This window comes from Culex quinquefasciatus, chromosome 2 (assembly GCF_015732765.1).
Source record: "Culex quinquefasciatus strain JHB chromosome 2, VPISU_Cqui_1.0_pri_paternal, whole genome shotgun sequence".
NCBI lineage: Eukaryota > Metazoa > Arthropoda > Insecta > Diptera > Culicidae > Culex > Culex quinquefasciatus.
The window spans coordinates 14,618,779-14,635,740 of NC_051862.1; the positions used below are offsets into that span (position 1 = coordinate 14,618,779).

General features: G+C 35.0%; 1 protein-coding gene across 1 annotated transcript in view; it reads left to right on the top strand.

The window, feature by feature from the left end:
* Positions 1-2,623: 2,623 nt before the first annotated feature.
* The window catches only part of LOC6049831 (protein commissureless 2 homolog), a 61,633-nt gene continuing 47,294 nt past the window's right edge, over positions 2,624-16,962 (top strand). The window contains exon 1 of the mRNA XM_038257299.1: positions 2,624-3,371. Within this exon, the coding sequence (XP_038113227.1) occupies positions 2,936-3,371 (436 nt within the window). The 5' untranslated portion in view covers positions 2,624-2,935. The remainder of the gene's footprint in view (positions 3,372-16,962) is intronic.

Here is a 16,962-nt window from a genome sequence, read left to right on the forward strand (position 1 = left end):
AACATGAAAAATATTAAAATAACTATCAAAATCTTATGATAAACTTACGGAAACCACTTTTTTGCTTTATTAATTAACTAATTAATATTAATTTAATGTTTCTTTAAAATTATGTGTTTCAAATCTCAAATTAAATAATGATTAAATTGTTATTACGGCTAATGAAAATATTGCTAAATAAGTTTGTTTCCTAAATAAAATTGATAAAATATTTTTAAAAATATCATGTAAATAGCAATCTATTTTCTCAATTTTTTTCTTTACTCCGATGAATTTTAATTTTTCAATCTATTATGTTTTTTGCTACTCCGTTAAATCATTGACTTTAAAAAAATATCACAATATACTTGTTCAATCAAATTCAACATGTTTCGGTTGAAAAAGACAAAGTTTATAAAACGATTGCGAGAATTGTTTTTCTTTGACTGATTTTTGTTAACATGATTTGAGTTTTCGCAGCATTCATTTCTTAGTAAATGTTCTATCAATTCCATGTTAATGTAGGTTTTGCTAACAACTTTTCAAATGGTCCACATCACATTTTTCAATTCAATGGGAAACTAATAAAATTTACTTAAAAAGTCTTTTTTTTTAAATTGATTTCGTTATTATTTAAAAGAATTGATTTGAGAAAATTTATAAATTTCACGGGATTTCGCGGAAATTATCAAATTTCACTAACTTTACGCTGTCCGCAAAATCGTGAAAATTCACTAACCCTAGCCATGATCAACGACGACCGACATTTCCCGATTTCGTGTGAGTTGGTAGAGAATTACCCAAATGCAAAAGGTAATGATTATCGGTTATTATAGAAGTGGCACAATACTATTAAAAAATAAACTTAAGGGGTTACAAACATGTAAATCGGCATAAATTTCAGAGGTTGGTTTGAGCACACGCTTAATTTTTTTTTCAAACCTGTTTTTAGGGCATTAAAATATACATTTTCATCTATCAATGAAATAAATTTGAACACATTCGGTTGTGTCTTCGCCGAGATATAGCTGATTGAAGTTGGCAGTTTACAAAAAAAAAAAAAAAAAAAAACGGGTGCCACGATATCGGAACGGAATCGACGTAACACCTTATAATGTGTGGCCCTCTTAAACCTTGCGGTTTCGTCAACGGATCCACAGGCGTGTATCGTTCTTTTAGCGACAAGACTCCGCCTCCCGGGTCTGCTAAGTGTGAAGGTATGGGCACGGGGAGAGGGCACCGAATACCTATATTTATCTTAGCATGCCACGATATCTCAACACTGCTTTGACCAAATCGGCTCAAAATTTTTGTGAAGACTTGTTACACTAGTTCCGTGTGCTTGACGAAGGCCGATTTTCAAAAAGTTCATTTAAAAAAATATTTTTGTGTTTTTGGTATAAAAATCGTCAGTTTTTGACTTTTGAATTATTATAAAAAGCAACATTTCAAAATCGGGCTTCGTCATGCAAACGGGATATGTCTTAGGAGTCTTCACCTCAAATTTCAGCCATCTTGGTCCATCCCATCTCGAGATATCGTGGCACCCGTAAATTAACTCGGTGCTTAGAGAAAAACGCACACAAAGTTTGACACTTCGTTTTGCGCATGGCAAAACTTTGAGGTTAAATCGTCTCTTGCTCAGTTTAATCATGAAATATCATCATGAATCTTTCAGGACTGTTTGAAATCATAATTTTAGTGGATTTAATAAATTTTCTGTAATATGAAATATTGTGTCGTTAGCTCAATCCAGGTGTAGGAGTCGTCTCCCTGGGTCCTGTCTCGGTGGAGTCACTGGTAGGCAGATGGACTCACAATCCATAGGTCGTCAGTTCGAATCCCGGGGTGGATGGAAGCTAAGGTGTAAAAAGAGGTTTGCAAATCGCCTCAACAATCAAGCCTTCGGACACCTACTTTTGAGTAGGAATCTCGCAATCGAGAATGCCAAGGCAATGCTGTAGAGCGAATAATTTGATTTTTTGAATTAGAATAAAATACTAAATGTTGAAGTAGAAAAACATAAATTAGTAGGGGATTTTTTTACTATGGTGTTCGAGAATGACTCCTTGGACAAATCTAGAGTAAATGTCTAAAGAAGAGGGATACGGGACCCCAAGCTCCCCTTCCTAGTACCACCAGTGAATGCATTATACATCAATACACAAAATAGACTCTCGATAATAGTTTTTATATAAATTTAGGGAAAACAAAAACGTTCTAAGAAAAGAACATAGAACAAGCTTTTCTTTAGGAGACAATTTTCTAAAATTGACCTCTGAAAAATAAACTAGAGTTTTATTTGAAAAGGACCTATAAACTGAACAAATCAACTTAAATTATACGAATATCAGAATAAATTGGATTAAAACAAACAGAATGAAAATACACACTGTTCCACAATTTGGCCCCACTGCTCTCCCCATTTCGTCACAGTCACAAAACCGGGAGAACCAACAATGTCGTCATCATCCACATGTTTCGTCTATTTTTGCTCGCGGGCAGCTGGAAATTTGCAAACATCTCTCATATTCTCTCGCCAATCAGCCCCAGCAGCCGGCTCCGGCTGACTCTGCTCCACTGCTCTCCAACTAAAAGCTCCACTCGTATACTCTGGTGGAGCAGAGCAAGCAGCTGGCTGTATCGGCATCTGTCCCGTTGTCTCCAGTACTTGCGCACATGTCGTGTGGAGAAGGCGGTTTCCCCCGTTGAAAACCGAACGCTCGACACACTAGGTGGAAATAGAACGACGCGATTGATTTTTTTTTCCGTTTTTGAGAATTAGCGCGCGTGATTCGTGGAAATTGATTAGGCTTGAAGTTTTCGGAGGTGGAAAAGTTAAAAAGGTGGAAGCATATTTGTTTAAGTTTTGTCAATTTAGCAAGGTTACGTGAAAAAGGAAAGTTCAAGGTGATTACAAAGAAGAAAGAAGAAAAAGTGCGAATCAAGTGTGGCGATGATCGATAACCTGGAGTCGAAGATAACGTTCGAGATACCAAACAGTCTGGATTTCGACAAGCTGATCCGTGCCGGCGGTCAGAATTACTCCTCGTTTTGGCAGAATCTGCACCACCAGCAGGACCTGGCGGCCAGAGCTGCCGGAATGGGTTCCCTAGGAATGCCCGGCACCGACTACAATGCCACCGTCGCTGCGGCGGCCGATTTCAACCTGTTGAACAGTCTGCAGAGCTTTGCCAGCCGGAGCAGCAGCAGTAGCGGAGGTGGTGGAGTCCTGCTCGGGGACGGAAGTGAACAGCTGCTGGATCCCACGTACGAGCGCTTCATCGGCGATGTCTGGGTTGGCATAGTGCTCACCCTGATGATTCTTTCCTCGATATTTTGCATGTGTTCCTGCTTTCTGTACCACAAGTTTCGCCAGTGGCAACGAAGTGGTGAGTACCGCGGCGGGGATGTCGGTGTGATGGCCTTGAGTTGTCTCTCGCACACACTCTCTCTTTGGTAGGGTCCTTTCCTTCTATTGACAGGTTGTATGGTGGGATATTGGAGGGATTTGCGGCTTGCGACAGCATCTCGCGTTGTGGTTGGGTGATACTGGGCTTTGTATGGTTTTGCACGTAACCACAGTAACAGTATAATACTAGTGGAAGTGGGATTTGCAAGACATCAAAAGCAAATTTCTACTCATCAGCCACTTGTTGTGGGACGGTATGAACGCATTTGCTTGGCGGTGTAAACAAATCAAATTATTCGCTCTACAGCATTGCGTTGGCGTTCTCGATTACGAGATTCCTACTCGAAACTAGGTGTCCGAAGGCTTGATTTGTTGAGGCAATTGCAAACCTCTTTTTACACCTAAGCTTCCATCCACCCCGGGAATCAAACTGACGACCTATGGATTGTGAGTCCATCTGCCTACCAGCGATTCCACCGAGACGACTCCTACACCTGGACTGAGCTAACGACCTATCCTCTAGGTTAGACTGTTTTTCAAAAATATTTAGACAGGGCCGAATGGTTTTTCTCCAAAGTTTGTAGGGAGAATTAGGGCGGTTCGTCACTGTTGTATACAACCCAAAAATTGCATGCAATATGTGGGAATAGTGAACAGCACTAATTATCCATACTTACTTTGGAGAAAAACCAATCGGCCCTGTCTAAATATTTTTGAAAAATTCAAAGTGCACATGATTCTGGAGACCCCAATCTTCATGCTTCCCCTCGAGTTGTTATTCAAAGGGCGCTCAACCAATTTCAATAATGCTTGAGATTGTTTATATCACATCCTGTTGATGATAAAGACTCAAACACAATAGAAAAAAGATCTTTAGTTAAATATTGGAAAAGCATGTATTTCATCAGGTACCTATTGTTGACATTTCAGAACCTTCGGTAAACCTCGTTGGATAAATGTACATCTCGTGCTGAAAAAATCTTCTTTTTGCAACTTGTTGCATAAACTACTATTAAAACTTTTAAATCCAAGATGGCGGCCAATATGGCTGTGTTGAAATATTGAAAAAATGTATTTTATTATTTAATAGGCAATTAACTATTCATATTTGACTAAAATGGGGTTGCAGAACTCGAATTTGATGTTTAAAACAAGAAAAAGAAAAAAAAAAATGTCCCATACAAACCTTCGGATAATCGAAACTTCGGATAATCGAGACTTCGGATAATCGAGGCTTCGGATAATCGAGTCTGGACTGTATAGAAGCCATTTTGCATCATTAGTTTGTCCATATAATTTTCCATACAAATTTGGCAGCTGTCCATACAAAAATGATGTATGAAAATTCAAAAATCTGTATCTTTTGAAGGAATTTTTTGATCGATTTGGTGTCTTCGGCAAAGTTGTAGGTATGGATACGGACTACACTGGAAAAAATAATACACGGTAAAAAAATTTGGTGATTTTTTATTTAACTTTTATCACTAAAACTTGATTTACAAAAAACACTATTTTTAATTTTTTTATTTTTGATATGTTTTAGAGGACATAAAATGCCAACTTTTCAGAAATTTCCAGGTTGTGCAAAAATCATTGACCGAGTTATGAATTTTTAATCAATACTGATTTTTCAAAAATCGAAATTTTGGTCGTAAAATTTTCAACTTCATTTTTCGATGTAAAATCAAATTTGCAATCAAAAAGTACTTTAGTGAAATTTTGATAAAGTGCACCGTTTTCAAGTTATAGCCATATTTAAGTGACTTTTTGAAAATAGTCGCAGTTTTTATTTTTAAAATTAGTGCACATGTTTGCCCAGTTTTGAAAAAATATTTTGAAAAGCTGAGAAAATTCTCTATATTTTGCTTATTCGGACTTTGTTGATACGACCTTTAGTTGCTGAGATATTGCAATGCAAAGGTTTAAAAACAGGAAAATTGATGTTTTCTAAGTTTCACCCAAACAACCCACCATTTTCTATCGTCAATATCTCAGCAACTAATGGTCCGATTTTCAATGTTAATATATGAAGCAATTGTGAAATTTTCCGATCTTTTCGAAAAAAATATTTTCAAAATTTTCAAATCAAGACTAACATTTTAAAAGGGCGTAATATTGAATGTTTGGCCTTTTTGAAATGTTAGTCTTGATTTGAAAATTTTGAAACTATTTTTTTCGAAAAGATCGGAAAATTTCACAAATGTTTCATATATTAACATTGAAAATCGGACCATTAGTTGCTAAGATATTGACGATAGAAAATGGTGGGTTGTTTGGGTGAGACTTAGAAATCATCAATTTTCCTGTTTTTAAACCTTTGCATTGCAATATCTCAGCAACTAAAGGTCGTATCAACATAGTCCGAATAAGCAAAATATAGAGAATTTTCTCAGCTTTTCAAAACTATTTTTTTCAAAACTGGGCAAACATGTGCACTAATTTAAAAAAATGAAAAACTGCGACTATTTTCAAAAAAGTCACTTAAATATGGCTATAACTTGAAAACGGTGCACTTTATCAAAATTTTAGTAAAGTACTTTTGATTGCAAATTTGATTTTACATCGAAAATGAAGTTGAAAATTTTACGACCAAAATTTCGATTTTTGAAAAATCAGTATTGATTAAAAATTCATAACTCGGTCAGTGATTTTTGCACAACCTGGAAATTTCTGAAAAGTTGGCATTTTATGTCTTCTAAAACATATCAAAAAATAAAAAAATAAAAATAGTGTTTTTTGTAAATCAAGTTTTAGTGATAAAAGTTAAATAAAAAATCACCAAATTTTTTTACCGTGTATTATTTTTCCAGTGTAGTCCGTATCCATACCTACAACTTTGCCGAAGACACCAAATCGATCAAAAATTCCTTCAAAAGATACAGATTTTGAATTTTCATACATCATTTTTGTATGGACAGCTGCCGAATTTGTATGGAAAATTATATGGACAAACTAATGATGCAAAATGGCTTCTTTGGGCATACCGAAGGCACCAAAAAAGTTTCAGCCGGATTAAAAAATACAAAAATTAAAATTGAAGAAAAAAGACCGATTTCGTAGAGAATTGCTCAGCTGCCAAATTTGTATGGAAAATTATATGGACAAACTAATGATGCAAAATGGCTTCTTTGGGCATACCGAAGGCACCAAAAAAGTTTCAGTCGGATTAAAAAATACAAAAAAAATCGAATGACCGAAATCCTAGAGAACTGCTCACATGAAATTTCACAAAATACCGTATTTTCAGATTTTTTTTTTAATTATGCAATATGGGTATCAAACGAAACAAAATTTTGTATGCTTTTGCACTTTATATAATTATTTTTTTGTTTATTACTAAAATTTTCACCAAATACCACATTTTTCGAAAATACTCATTTTTTTTTTAAATTATGCAATATAGGTCTCACACGACGCAGAATTTTGTATGATATGAAGCATTAGGGTGTAATATCAAAATCGATTTTCCAGCACAGCACTTTTTCAGTTCCTTTTGGGGCCCTAAACAACTCCCCAAAGTTTGGGACCGATTGGTTTAGTCCTCACTTTGCGCAAAGCGATTCAATTTTCCATATAAATTTGTATGGGGAAAACCATTTTTTTTGGATTTTGCTATTAATCAAATCCACGTTTCATGCTATATCAAAACTGGACTCATATTCGGATGCTCTAGAATGTGCTCTACAACTTTGCCGAAGAGAGTATGGTTCTAACTTGCTCCTGAAAAAAGATATAGCGTCCTCAAAACTCGTCTAAAACGTGATTTTCGAGCAAAAAACATGTTTTAGACGAGTTTTGAACAAGATGTATCTTTTTTTAGGGGCAAGCTAGCACCATACTCTCTTCGGCAAAATTGTAGAGCACATTCCAGAGCATCCGAATATGAGTCCGGTTTGAAAAAGTGCTGTGCTCACTAAATTTCTACAACTTTATTTTTTCCATACAACCATATTACACCCTAATGAAGCATACACAATTTGAATGTATGTATGTAATAAAGCATGCAACAATAGGGTGTAATATGGTTGTATGGAAAAAAAATTGTCCAAATTTAGTGAGCACAGCACTTTTTCAGTTTCTTTTAGGGTCCTAAATAACTCTCCAAAGTTTGGGACCGATTGGTTAAGTCCTCACTTTGCGCAAAGCGATTCAATTTTCCATATAAATTTGTATGGGGAAAACCATTTTTTAGGATTTTGGTATTTATCAAATCCACGTTTCATGCTATATCAAAACCGGACTCATATTCGGATGCTCTGGAATCTGCTCTACAACTTTCCATAAGAGATTATGGTGCTAGCTTGCCCCTAAAAAAGATACAGCGTGTTCAAAACTCGTCTAAAACGTGTTTTTTGCTCGAAAATCACGTTTTAGACGAGTTTTGAGGGCTCTATATCTTCTTTCAGGAGCAAGTTAGCATACTCTCTTCGGCAAAGTTGTAGAGCACCTTCCAGAGCATCCGAATATGAGTCCGGTTTTGATATGGCCTGAAACGTCGAATTGTTAAATATCAAAATCCTAAAAAATGGTTTTCCCCATACAAATTTATATGGAAAAAAACTTTGGGGAGTTGTTTAGGACCCAAAAAGGAACTGAAAAAGTGCTGTACTGGAAAATCGATTTTGATATTACACCCTAATGCAACATTTCGCTTCGTTTAATACCCATATTGAATGTTTTGAAAATTTTAGTATTTTCAAAACATGAAATATGCAATACTCTAGTAAATTGAAAATTTACACAAAATATCAAATCTTTTGATTTTCATATTGCAAATTTTGAAAATTCCAGTGTTTTTGAAATAAATTGTATTTTGTGAAAAAAATGTTTTTTTTTGTTCCAAAAAATACTCTAATAAATTGAAAATGCATACAAAATTTCGGTAAGTCTGGTACCCATATGGCAAATTATGAAAAGACGAGTATTTCGAAAAAATATGATATTTTGTGAAAAATTTGAGTACATTACTATACTTTACATTTTCAAAAAATATATTTTGGATGAAAGCATTGAAAATTGATTGTTATGGTTGAATTAACTGATTTCAGAATGATTAAAAAAAGAGTTATCGTCCATTATCGGCGATAAGGTTATCGCCGACAGAACAATCGAGATAACGATAACGTTAGATTACCGTTATCGTTATTGTCTCGACGACAATACTATCGACGATAGTTTTATCGATTAACAAACTTGATGTTTTGGTAAAAAAACATTTTTGAAAAGTATCGAAAATGCGGTCAAAAAAATTTTTTTTCTTTACTAAATTAAATTTTCAATTGAAAAGTAGACCGATTTGGAAATTTAAATACTTTTCGTTCATGAAGGATGGCCACCCCTAACAATGTTGTTAAATGGCTGAGAAAATTTCAGAAAGACCTTTTCAAAAGCTTTGCTTGATTCATACAAAATAAAATTACAGTAAAAAACAAAATTTCCATCGTTGTAACGCCATGCTACATATTTGCTCGTAGAACAGAAACCAAAGGGTCAAATCCCAATCCAAAAGTTGATTCTTATGTCACGGGACTTTTTCCGAGGACTTCGAACAATCTAGTCTGGCCTGTGGGGTAAATAAAAAGTGAACGATTATGGTTTTTGGATTCTATTTGTCCAATTTTCAAGAAATTTCTGGTGCTATTTCGATGAATAAGCCTATCGTTAAAATTGCACGCGAAGGCGCAGCCTTCTTCTTTTGAATTTGGGATGCCGAAAATTTCGGAGGAAATGAAACTTGTTTCAATATTTCGTGTGAATTGCACAAGTTGTGAATTGAATACACTAATAGTTTGCTTCATTCGGTGTACTACGAACTGTAGCAAATCTAAATTTAACTCTCTCTGTGTACAGAATGCAAACGATCCGATACATTTCCAGAATTCGAGCCAAACATTTCATTAGGGCACAAAACCAAAAAGTAAACATTCGGGATTATTCCACTATTCCACTCCATAGAACACTCCCTACATGCCCTCCAAGAATCAGATTGATAGCAAACAATTTCCTATTGAAAAAATCAAAAAAACAAAAGGGCACATAACAATGTTCACTCCAAACCAGAAAAAAAGTTCAATTGTGCCCTTTTCTTTTTCGTTAGTTTTTCGTGGTTAAGGAACTTTCTATGTTATAAAGTGAACTTTTCATACATTCTTAACACTAATTCACTCCAAAACAAAGTTTGGTTAACGTTTCACCAAGGGTTTCTGCAGAAAAAAACTTCGTCGAAATACAATATTGAATACGGCCCGCGGCTGCTGTTCAGTACACTTTTGAAGAATTTTAATGTTTCACATACAGTATGTAAAAAAAGTATTTACACCCCTTGGGCACTATGCACATTTTGTGATGAAACATATAAAAAATTTAAAGTTTGACAGGAACCTAGTACTACGTTTTGTTCAGAAACTCATGCCAAACATTTTGCTACAAAAAGCTCATGAAAAGATGATTTCTATAAAAAGTTATATAACAAATACTATTACGAAAATAAAAAGGTGCAAAAAGTTTGTACACCTTTCGAAAAATTAACATAAATAATGTTATTTGTTGACAAATCACCATAAATCCAGTCTCCCAACTCCAAATAGGCATCCTTGATTGATTAAAAATAATTTGGATTGAATATAAAGTTTACTAACTACTTAGTATAAAAGTTTATATAACTCTGGAAATTCTATATAAAACTTATCTAAACTTAATTTTGCAAACTTTTAATTCAACTAAATGTCAATATATTACCATAGAATTGCTAAATAAACATTTTGGAGTGGGTATAACACCGTTTTGGGGGTATTTGTATCGATAGAATAGATTTTTCGTTGGAATTTCGTACCAACCCGGAATTACGTCGTAGGAAAATCCGCCGGCATCCGAACCGGTCCACGATTCACAAGTCAACCTATGTGGAATCGGAAAGGGCATAACATTTCCGATCTTTTGATACCCATACATCCAGGTTTTCTATAAAACCCACGTTTTTAAATACCTAAGCAAAAACGTTGTTATGGTTTCGTTTGAGCAACCTGCCAAAAATGTATGGAATTTCGTAATTTTTGTTCTCGTGGATCAAACTTACTTTTTGCCCAGGTATTTAACAACGTGGGTTTTATAGAAAACCTGGATGTATGGGTATCAAAAGATCGGAAATTTTATGCCCTTTCTGATGCCACATAGGTTGACTTGTGAATTGAGGATCGGTTCAGATGCCGGCGGATTTTCCTACGACGTAATTCCGGGTTGGTACGAAATTCCAACGAAAAATCTATTCTATCGATACAAATACCCCCAAAACGGTGTTATACCCACTCCAAAATGTTTATTTAGCAATTTTATGGTAATTAATTGACATTTATTTGAATTAAAAGTTTGCAAAATTAAGTTTAGATAAGTTTTATATAGAATTTCCAGAGTTATATAAACTTTTATACTAAGTAGTTAGTAAACTTTATATTCAATCCAAATTATTTTTTTAATCAGTCAAGGATGCCTATTTGGAGTTGGGAGACTGGATTTATAGTGATTTGTCAACAAATAACATTATTTATGTTAATTTTTCGAAAGGTGTACAAACTTTTTTTGTACCTTTTTTATTTTCGTAAAAGTATTTGTTATATAACTTTTTATAGAAATCATCTTTTCATGAGCTTTTTTTTAGCAAAATGTTTGGCATGAGTTTTTGAACAAAACGTAGTACTAGGTTCCTGTCAAACTTTAAATTTTTTACATGTTTCATCACAAAATGTGCATAGTGCCCAAGGGGTGTAAATACTTTTTTTACATACTGTACCTTATCTGCTCCATTCGATCATAAAACTTCACCAATTATCAAAATTTCCACTGAATTCCTCATTATTTCTAACTAAACAAAAGGGCCCATAAACATCATTCAAAACAACAATCCGGTGACAGCGCTTTAGTGCCCTTTTAGTTCTCTTCGAAATTGCATTTAGAAAGGGCCCATTATGAACAGCAGTTGGAAAGCTAAAAGGGCCTAATAACGAGATTTTTAAAAATTATGAGTTTTATTGCGAAAATCAACATAAATTAAGAAGCAGTAAAGCAGAGTTGAGGATAATGGTGTGTTTTATCGAATCATCAGTAAAAATACCATCAGTCATGCTTATTTTTTAAATAGGAATTGAAACAAGTTGTCCATTTTTTGCAAGCGATTTTCTCGAATCGCGGTTTTTGCTTTTGTGCCCTAATGAAATGTTTGGCTCGAATTAAGGGCTGAAAAGCTTTTAATTCATCCCATTTATACCGAGAATTTCAACTCATTGCTTGCTCTGAAGTTTACCGTTCAGTCCCTTCATTAGAATTTCCATTGGACGCTATGGCAACCCCGGCAGTTGGAAGAAAACCCTTTATCCCCCAACAGAGTGGATACTCAAAAATGTACCTTGAAATTTCCGACTAGTTTTCATCGGAAAAGCTTCACCGTATTGGGATAGAAGTTATCGATGATGTTGTTATTTATTCATCAATTAAAGTTATATTGTTGACCACATCAAATTGATGTAAATCAGATAATCTACGTAGTTCAGCGGAAGCTCGTAGGTTATTGCATGATCTACGATCAACCGGGTTCAAACTGCTAATTTGTACCATACGCGCGGATATCACTAAACTCAGCTGGATATTCCCTGCGAGCGCAGCTCCTCGATCAGCAATAATCAATTGATCACTAAAACCAGATATGGTTGCAAAACCAGTTTCTATAAATACTTCACACACTGGAGTCGTCGTCGTCAAAACTTCCGCGTACGGTAGACGATTATGAATAGCGGCGGACAGTTGGGTTGTCCAGCAGCAGCGCGTTGACTCGCGAGTGAGATTTGCGTTGACCTTGACTCTATAGTAGCTATAGGACAAAAAAAGCGGTAGTGTTTTCTACGCATCGAAATATGGTTAAGTACGTGAAAACTACCCCGTGATATCGCGCTGAGGATCGATTTTGGATCTTGACGCGGCGCGGCCACTTTTGCGGAATCGGTAATGAGTTGATGGGTTGAACTTCAGCGCGTGACGTGTCTGACGAATGGGAGATTGTTTTTGCACCATTGAGGAGGTAAACGCTCGCCGGATTCTTGCCTGGACTCCTCTTCTTAATGATCTTGTTATTTAGAGTGACTTTGAGAAAAACGAAACAAGATGCTTTTTCTACTCCCCCTTGCGTAACGTTGGAGATTTGGTTCGCTCGATAGCTTTCGGTGTAGACGAAAAAGGTCAGTTTATCTGCACGCTGTTGTTGTTGTAGAATACGAAACAAGCTGCTCCGGAATGGTTCATAAAGAAATTCCAGCCAAACCCAAACAAGCTACATACAAGATTGACCGAGAGTGACTCATCATAATCGGGGTGGGCTTGAACCCAAAAACTGGATTTCGGAGAAAAGGAAGAAGCGCGCTCCATTAGTTTATAGCTACGGTCAATGGACGGGAAAGGTGGAAGAAGTTCAGGATAATCTTTTTGTCCAGTTGACGGTTCGGATTATTGTGTTTCTTTGTTGAAGCTGCCGTGAATCGGCTTACCTCGAAGCTGCCGGAATGTGGGTTTTTGTTGTTCTAATCACTTCGTTATTACTTTTTTGACCTGATCTTGAAATGAAGTTGTACGAAGGTATGAGTTTACTTTTTCATTATCCTTTAAATAATAAGGTTTTTGGGTTGCTGAATAAAAAGGTTTTTTTTTTGTTGATTTGAAGGTCTCAGGACCAAATAGCTCAAGGCTGGAAATATTTTTGTAGATATTTCCAGATTAAAAAAAATCGCTGTTAAAATTTCTAAAATTCAATTTTTTGAACAAATTGCTGTTGAGAAACTAAATTTACTCTTCTTAAATAATAAAAATAAGCTTGAAATAATTTTAATACATTGTCGAGCATTGCTACAGGGAGTTCAACCTTGCTAATCTCAACATGTGTTCCCCGCTCTAATCTCATTGACATATCGCGTGTTCAAACAGAAGGTCAGCGGAGCAGTAGTCACCCAAATGTCAATTTAATCGATCTGCGCACCACTGCACTTCCCACTGAAAGGGACCGACGACAGCTGCCAAAAGCCCGGGGATGTCCTGCTGCGGAATAATTGCCGGTCGCTGGGCTGACTGCATTCCGCTCACAGATAAGCGAGCAATTTGGCAGATGTTGCTGGTTGTCAATTCGTTGCCAAGTTCGTGTGCCCGTGTGCGATTCCCACACTATCAGTATTGGCCCGTTTGGGACATTTATTGTGACAACAAATTCGCCATAAACGGAGGTCAACCCGCAGCGTCGCCGTCATCCAGGGGCTATCGGACGTTTGGACGAGCTAATCAGAACAGTTGGAAGCTCAAAACCGTCGGGATTCTCAGAATAACTGCCGGGCAGAATAATTGCTCTTCCGGAGAGTTTTCTGGAGAATTTATGATAATGTTTGCAAACATGGGATTATAAGGTTTGAGAAAGTTTGTTCTTCTGGATAAGCTCGGATTATGATTCCATCGAAACTGACTCATGCTTGGGAATTAAATTCAAGGTATTTGCTCAGCAATAACATAGCAAGCTCATCCCAAAGAATATTTCATGGGAAGATAACTCGATCTTTGATGGGTTTTAGTTCACTTGAAATGTGATATCAATTCTATTTGTAGAAGACTGACAAATTTCTATGAAAAAGAAGCAGATAAAAATAGCCAGCTTTCTAGTTGAGCAGCAATTTTATGAGAAATGCGTAAAATCAGCTGGAATTGAAGGCTGTCGTGTACCTTTTGAAAATCAGTATTCGATGCTCACGGTTTTTCAGTGTTTTACAAAATTTATTAATTTCATTTTCCGTCCAAAAAAAGCTACCAAAGCTGTCCAAACAAAAATGGTGTGTGAAAATTCAATAATCTGTATCTTTTGAAGTTTTTTTTTATCGATTTGGTTTCTTTGGCAGAGGTTTGGATGATGACTACACCGGTAAAAAAGATACAAGGATAGTTTTTTGGTTATTTTTGGAATCACTTTTTTGTTTTCATATTTTAACATGTTTTAGTCAAATTAAGAAGGGATCATAAAATTTCCGAAGTGTTTATTTTTAAAATATTGATACACGGAAAAAATGCTGAATGTTCAAAACAAAATTAATTATCTTTATTTTTTGAAGGCTTTTTTTTATCTATTTAGTGTCTTCTGCAAAGTTTAGGGAATGAGCGAGGACTACACCGAAGAAAAAAGAAAAAGGATTTTTTGGCTGATTTTAGAAATAACGTTTTGGCAATTGATTTTCAAAAAACTCTTTTTGCCTTTCTTACTATTTAATTTAAGCTGTAGGGAACATAAAATACAATCCTTTCAGAAAATTTCAGAGTAAGTAAAATTAAATCAAAGGTATTTTTCCATTGATTACATACAAAAATCATAGATAGTTTTAAAGTAAAAATTTAATCATTTTTTGAAATCAATGAACAAAAACAAATTTGAAAAATCAGCATTTTTCCGTGTATTATTTTGATGTTGTGTCCATACCTAAAACTTTGGTGAAGACACCAAATCGGTTAAATTTTTTTTCAAAGCATACAGATTTCTGAATTTTTACATACCATTTTTAAATGGAGAGTAGTCAGATTTCCTATGAGTTTGTCTTTAATAGTTTTTTAATTATCCTCGCTTGAATATTTAACTAAGCTTATTTTCTATCCAGGTTTCTACCACACTGAAAAAAATATATATTCTATTTTCAGTTAAGATTTCTTCAGTTCATTACATTGAGCATATTTCTGTAAGCCCATACATTCAATTGAAATTCTATCAAAGAAAAAATCATGAGAAATTTGACGAGCTTTCCGCTAAACATAGTTACAAGACTGAAAAATCAAGTCTGTCATGTAAAAATTGCCAAAAACTTCCAAAAAACCTATTTTTTTTCATTTTCATTTTTAAAACCGCTGTATCTTCACAAGGATTGGACATAGAGCTATGGTCAATATGGAGACTTTTATGTGAAATTGTCTGGGGAATCGATTCCCACTATCGGTTTTTTAAAATTTTGACGTTTAGACCACTTAAAAAAAACAGTCTTAGAAAATGTTTTTTGCATTTTTTTTAGGAAAAGCATACCACTCTGCATTTTTTGTGAGTCTTTTTGACACTGTTTCCTCAAAAAATTTTAACGAAAAAAAATGGTTACATCACCGTAAAATTTAATTTTAAAATTAAAAATCTAAAAATCTCAAAGAAGCGACGTCTAATTTTATTTCAGTGTATTTTTTTTTCAGATAGCCCGTCCAATTTCCTACAAGTTTGTCTTTGACCACTTTTTGATACGAAGTGCTTCGAGATACAGTAATTTATAAATTACGAAATACAAAAATATATAAATAACTTACACCCTTCTCAAAAGTCATTTTCGAGTGTAACTGACTCATTTTATACAAAAATGGCCTATATAAGCCTAGGGTCGGGTACAAAAGTACCAGAAAAATTCCCAATTTGAGCTGGCATTGCTTTATAGGAAGTTTTACGACGCTCGATTTGCTAAAAAAGATTGAATAGCCAATTTCCGTTACATAACCGTAAAAAATCAAGTTATTAGAGTTATTAGAGGGAAATTTAATTTACTTTGTAAACCTGCGACAACACAGAAGGGTTAACCAAAATAAAATTTTAAAAAATTGTTATTGAGCTACTCGCATTTTTAAGTATGTGTATTAATTCCAATGGAAATAAAACTACGTTTTTTCTAATGAGTTTTGAAATTAGTTTTTTTATAAACTTCCACACTAATCCCACTTCTTTTGTAGGGTAGAAATTTGTTTAAATAGTGCGGAGCAGTGTATTTTTATCAACCAGTTAATATGCAAATGAATATGATTGGTATGTATGGTTTAGTTATGTTGAGTTTATCATGCGAATGATAAGTTAAGGAAATTAGGTGAACAACTTGATTGACGCCATTTTATCAATGCATAAATTTTTCAGAACAAGTACAGCTTTAATTTTAAACTGATATTTCATATAATATCACAATGCTTATTATGAGAGATTGTTGAGCTGTCTCTCTACTTTTACGGTGGTGTGGTAGATTGAATTTTCAACCAATTAGCCAATAGCGAATCGTTATTTGATTATAATTGATTCTAATATTTGCTTTGCTTCAAACACACACAGGTTTCAATTTCATAATAAAAGGATAAAAGGATCTGTCGAATGGTATTGCCACCTAGTTGAAACCATGGAAATTAAAGGTCGCCTAACGACGGGAGATTTATTTAATATGCAGTTTGAAGGGTTAACCACAGTCACTGTTTATTTGTCCAGCAAACTGTTGATTTTGTGCTTGTTATCTCAACGTGACGACCAAGGTCAGTCCTTTGTCTATTTTTGCACTTCCAAAGAAAAGGTCCTGATAGTAAAGTTTTGAATGTTTTCCTTTTCTCACCAGGGGATGGAAATAATTTTCCTTTGACCGTATATACAGCATTAATCTGCCCTTATCCTGTTCCCTGCAAATCGAAAGTTTTTCCACTAAGAGCGCACCTTTTGTCCAATCAAAACAAGTGCCATTACGATTAAACTTTTCCCTGCCTAGTGGCAGGCACGTGGCTACTTC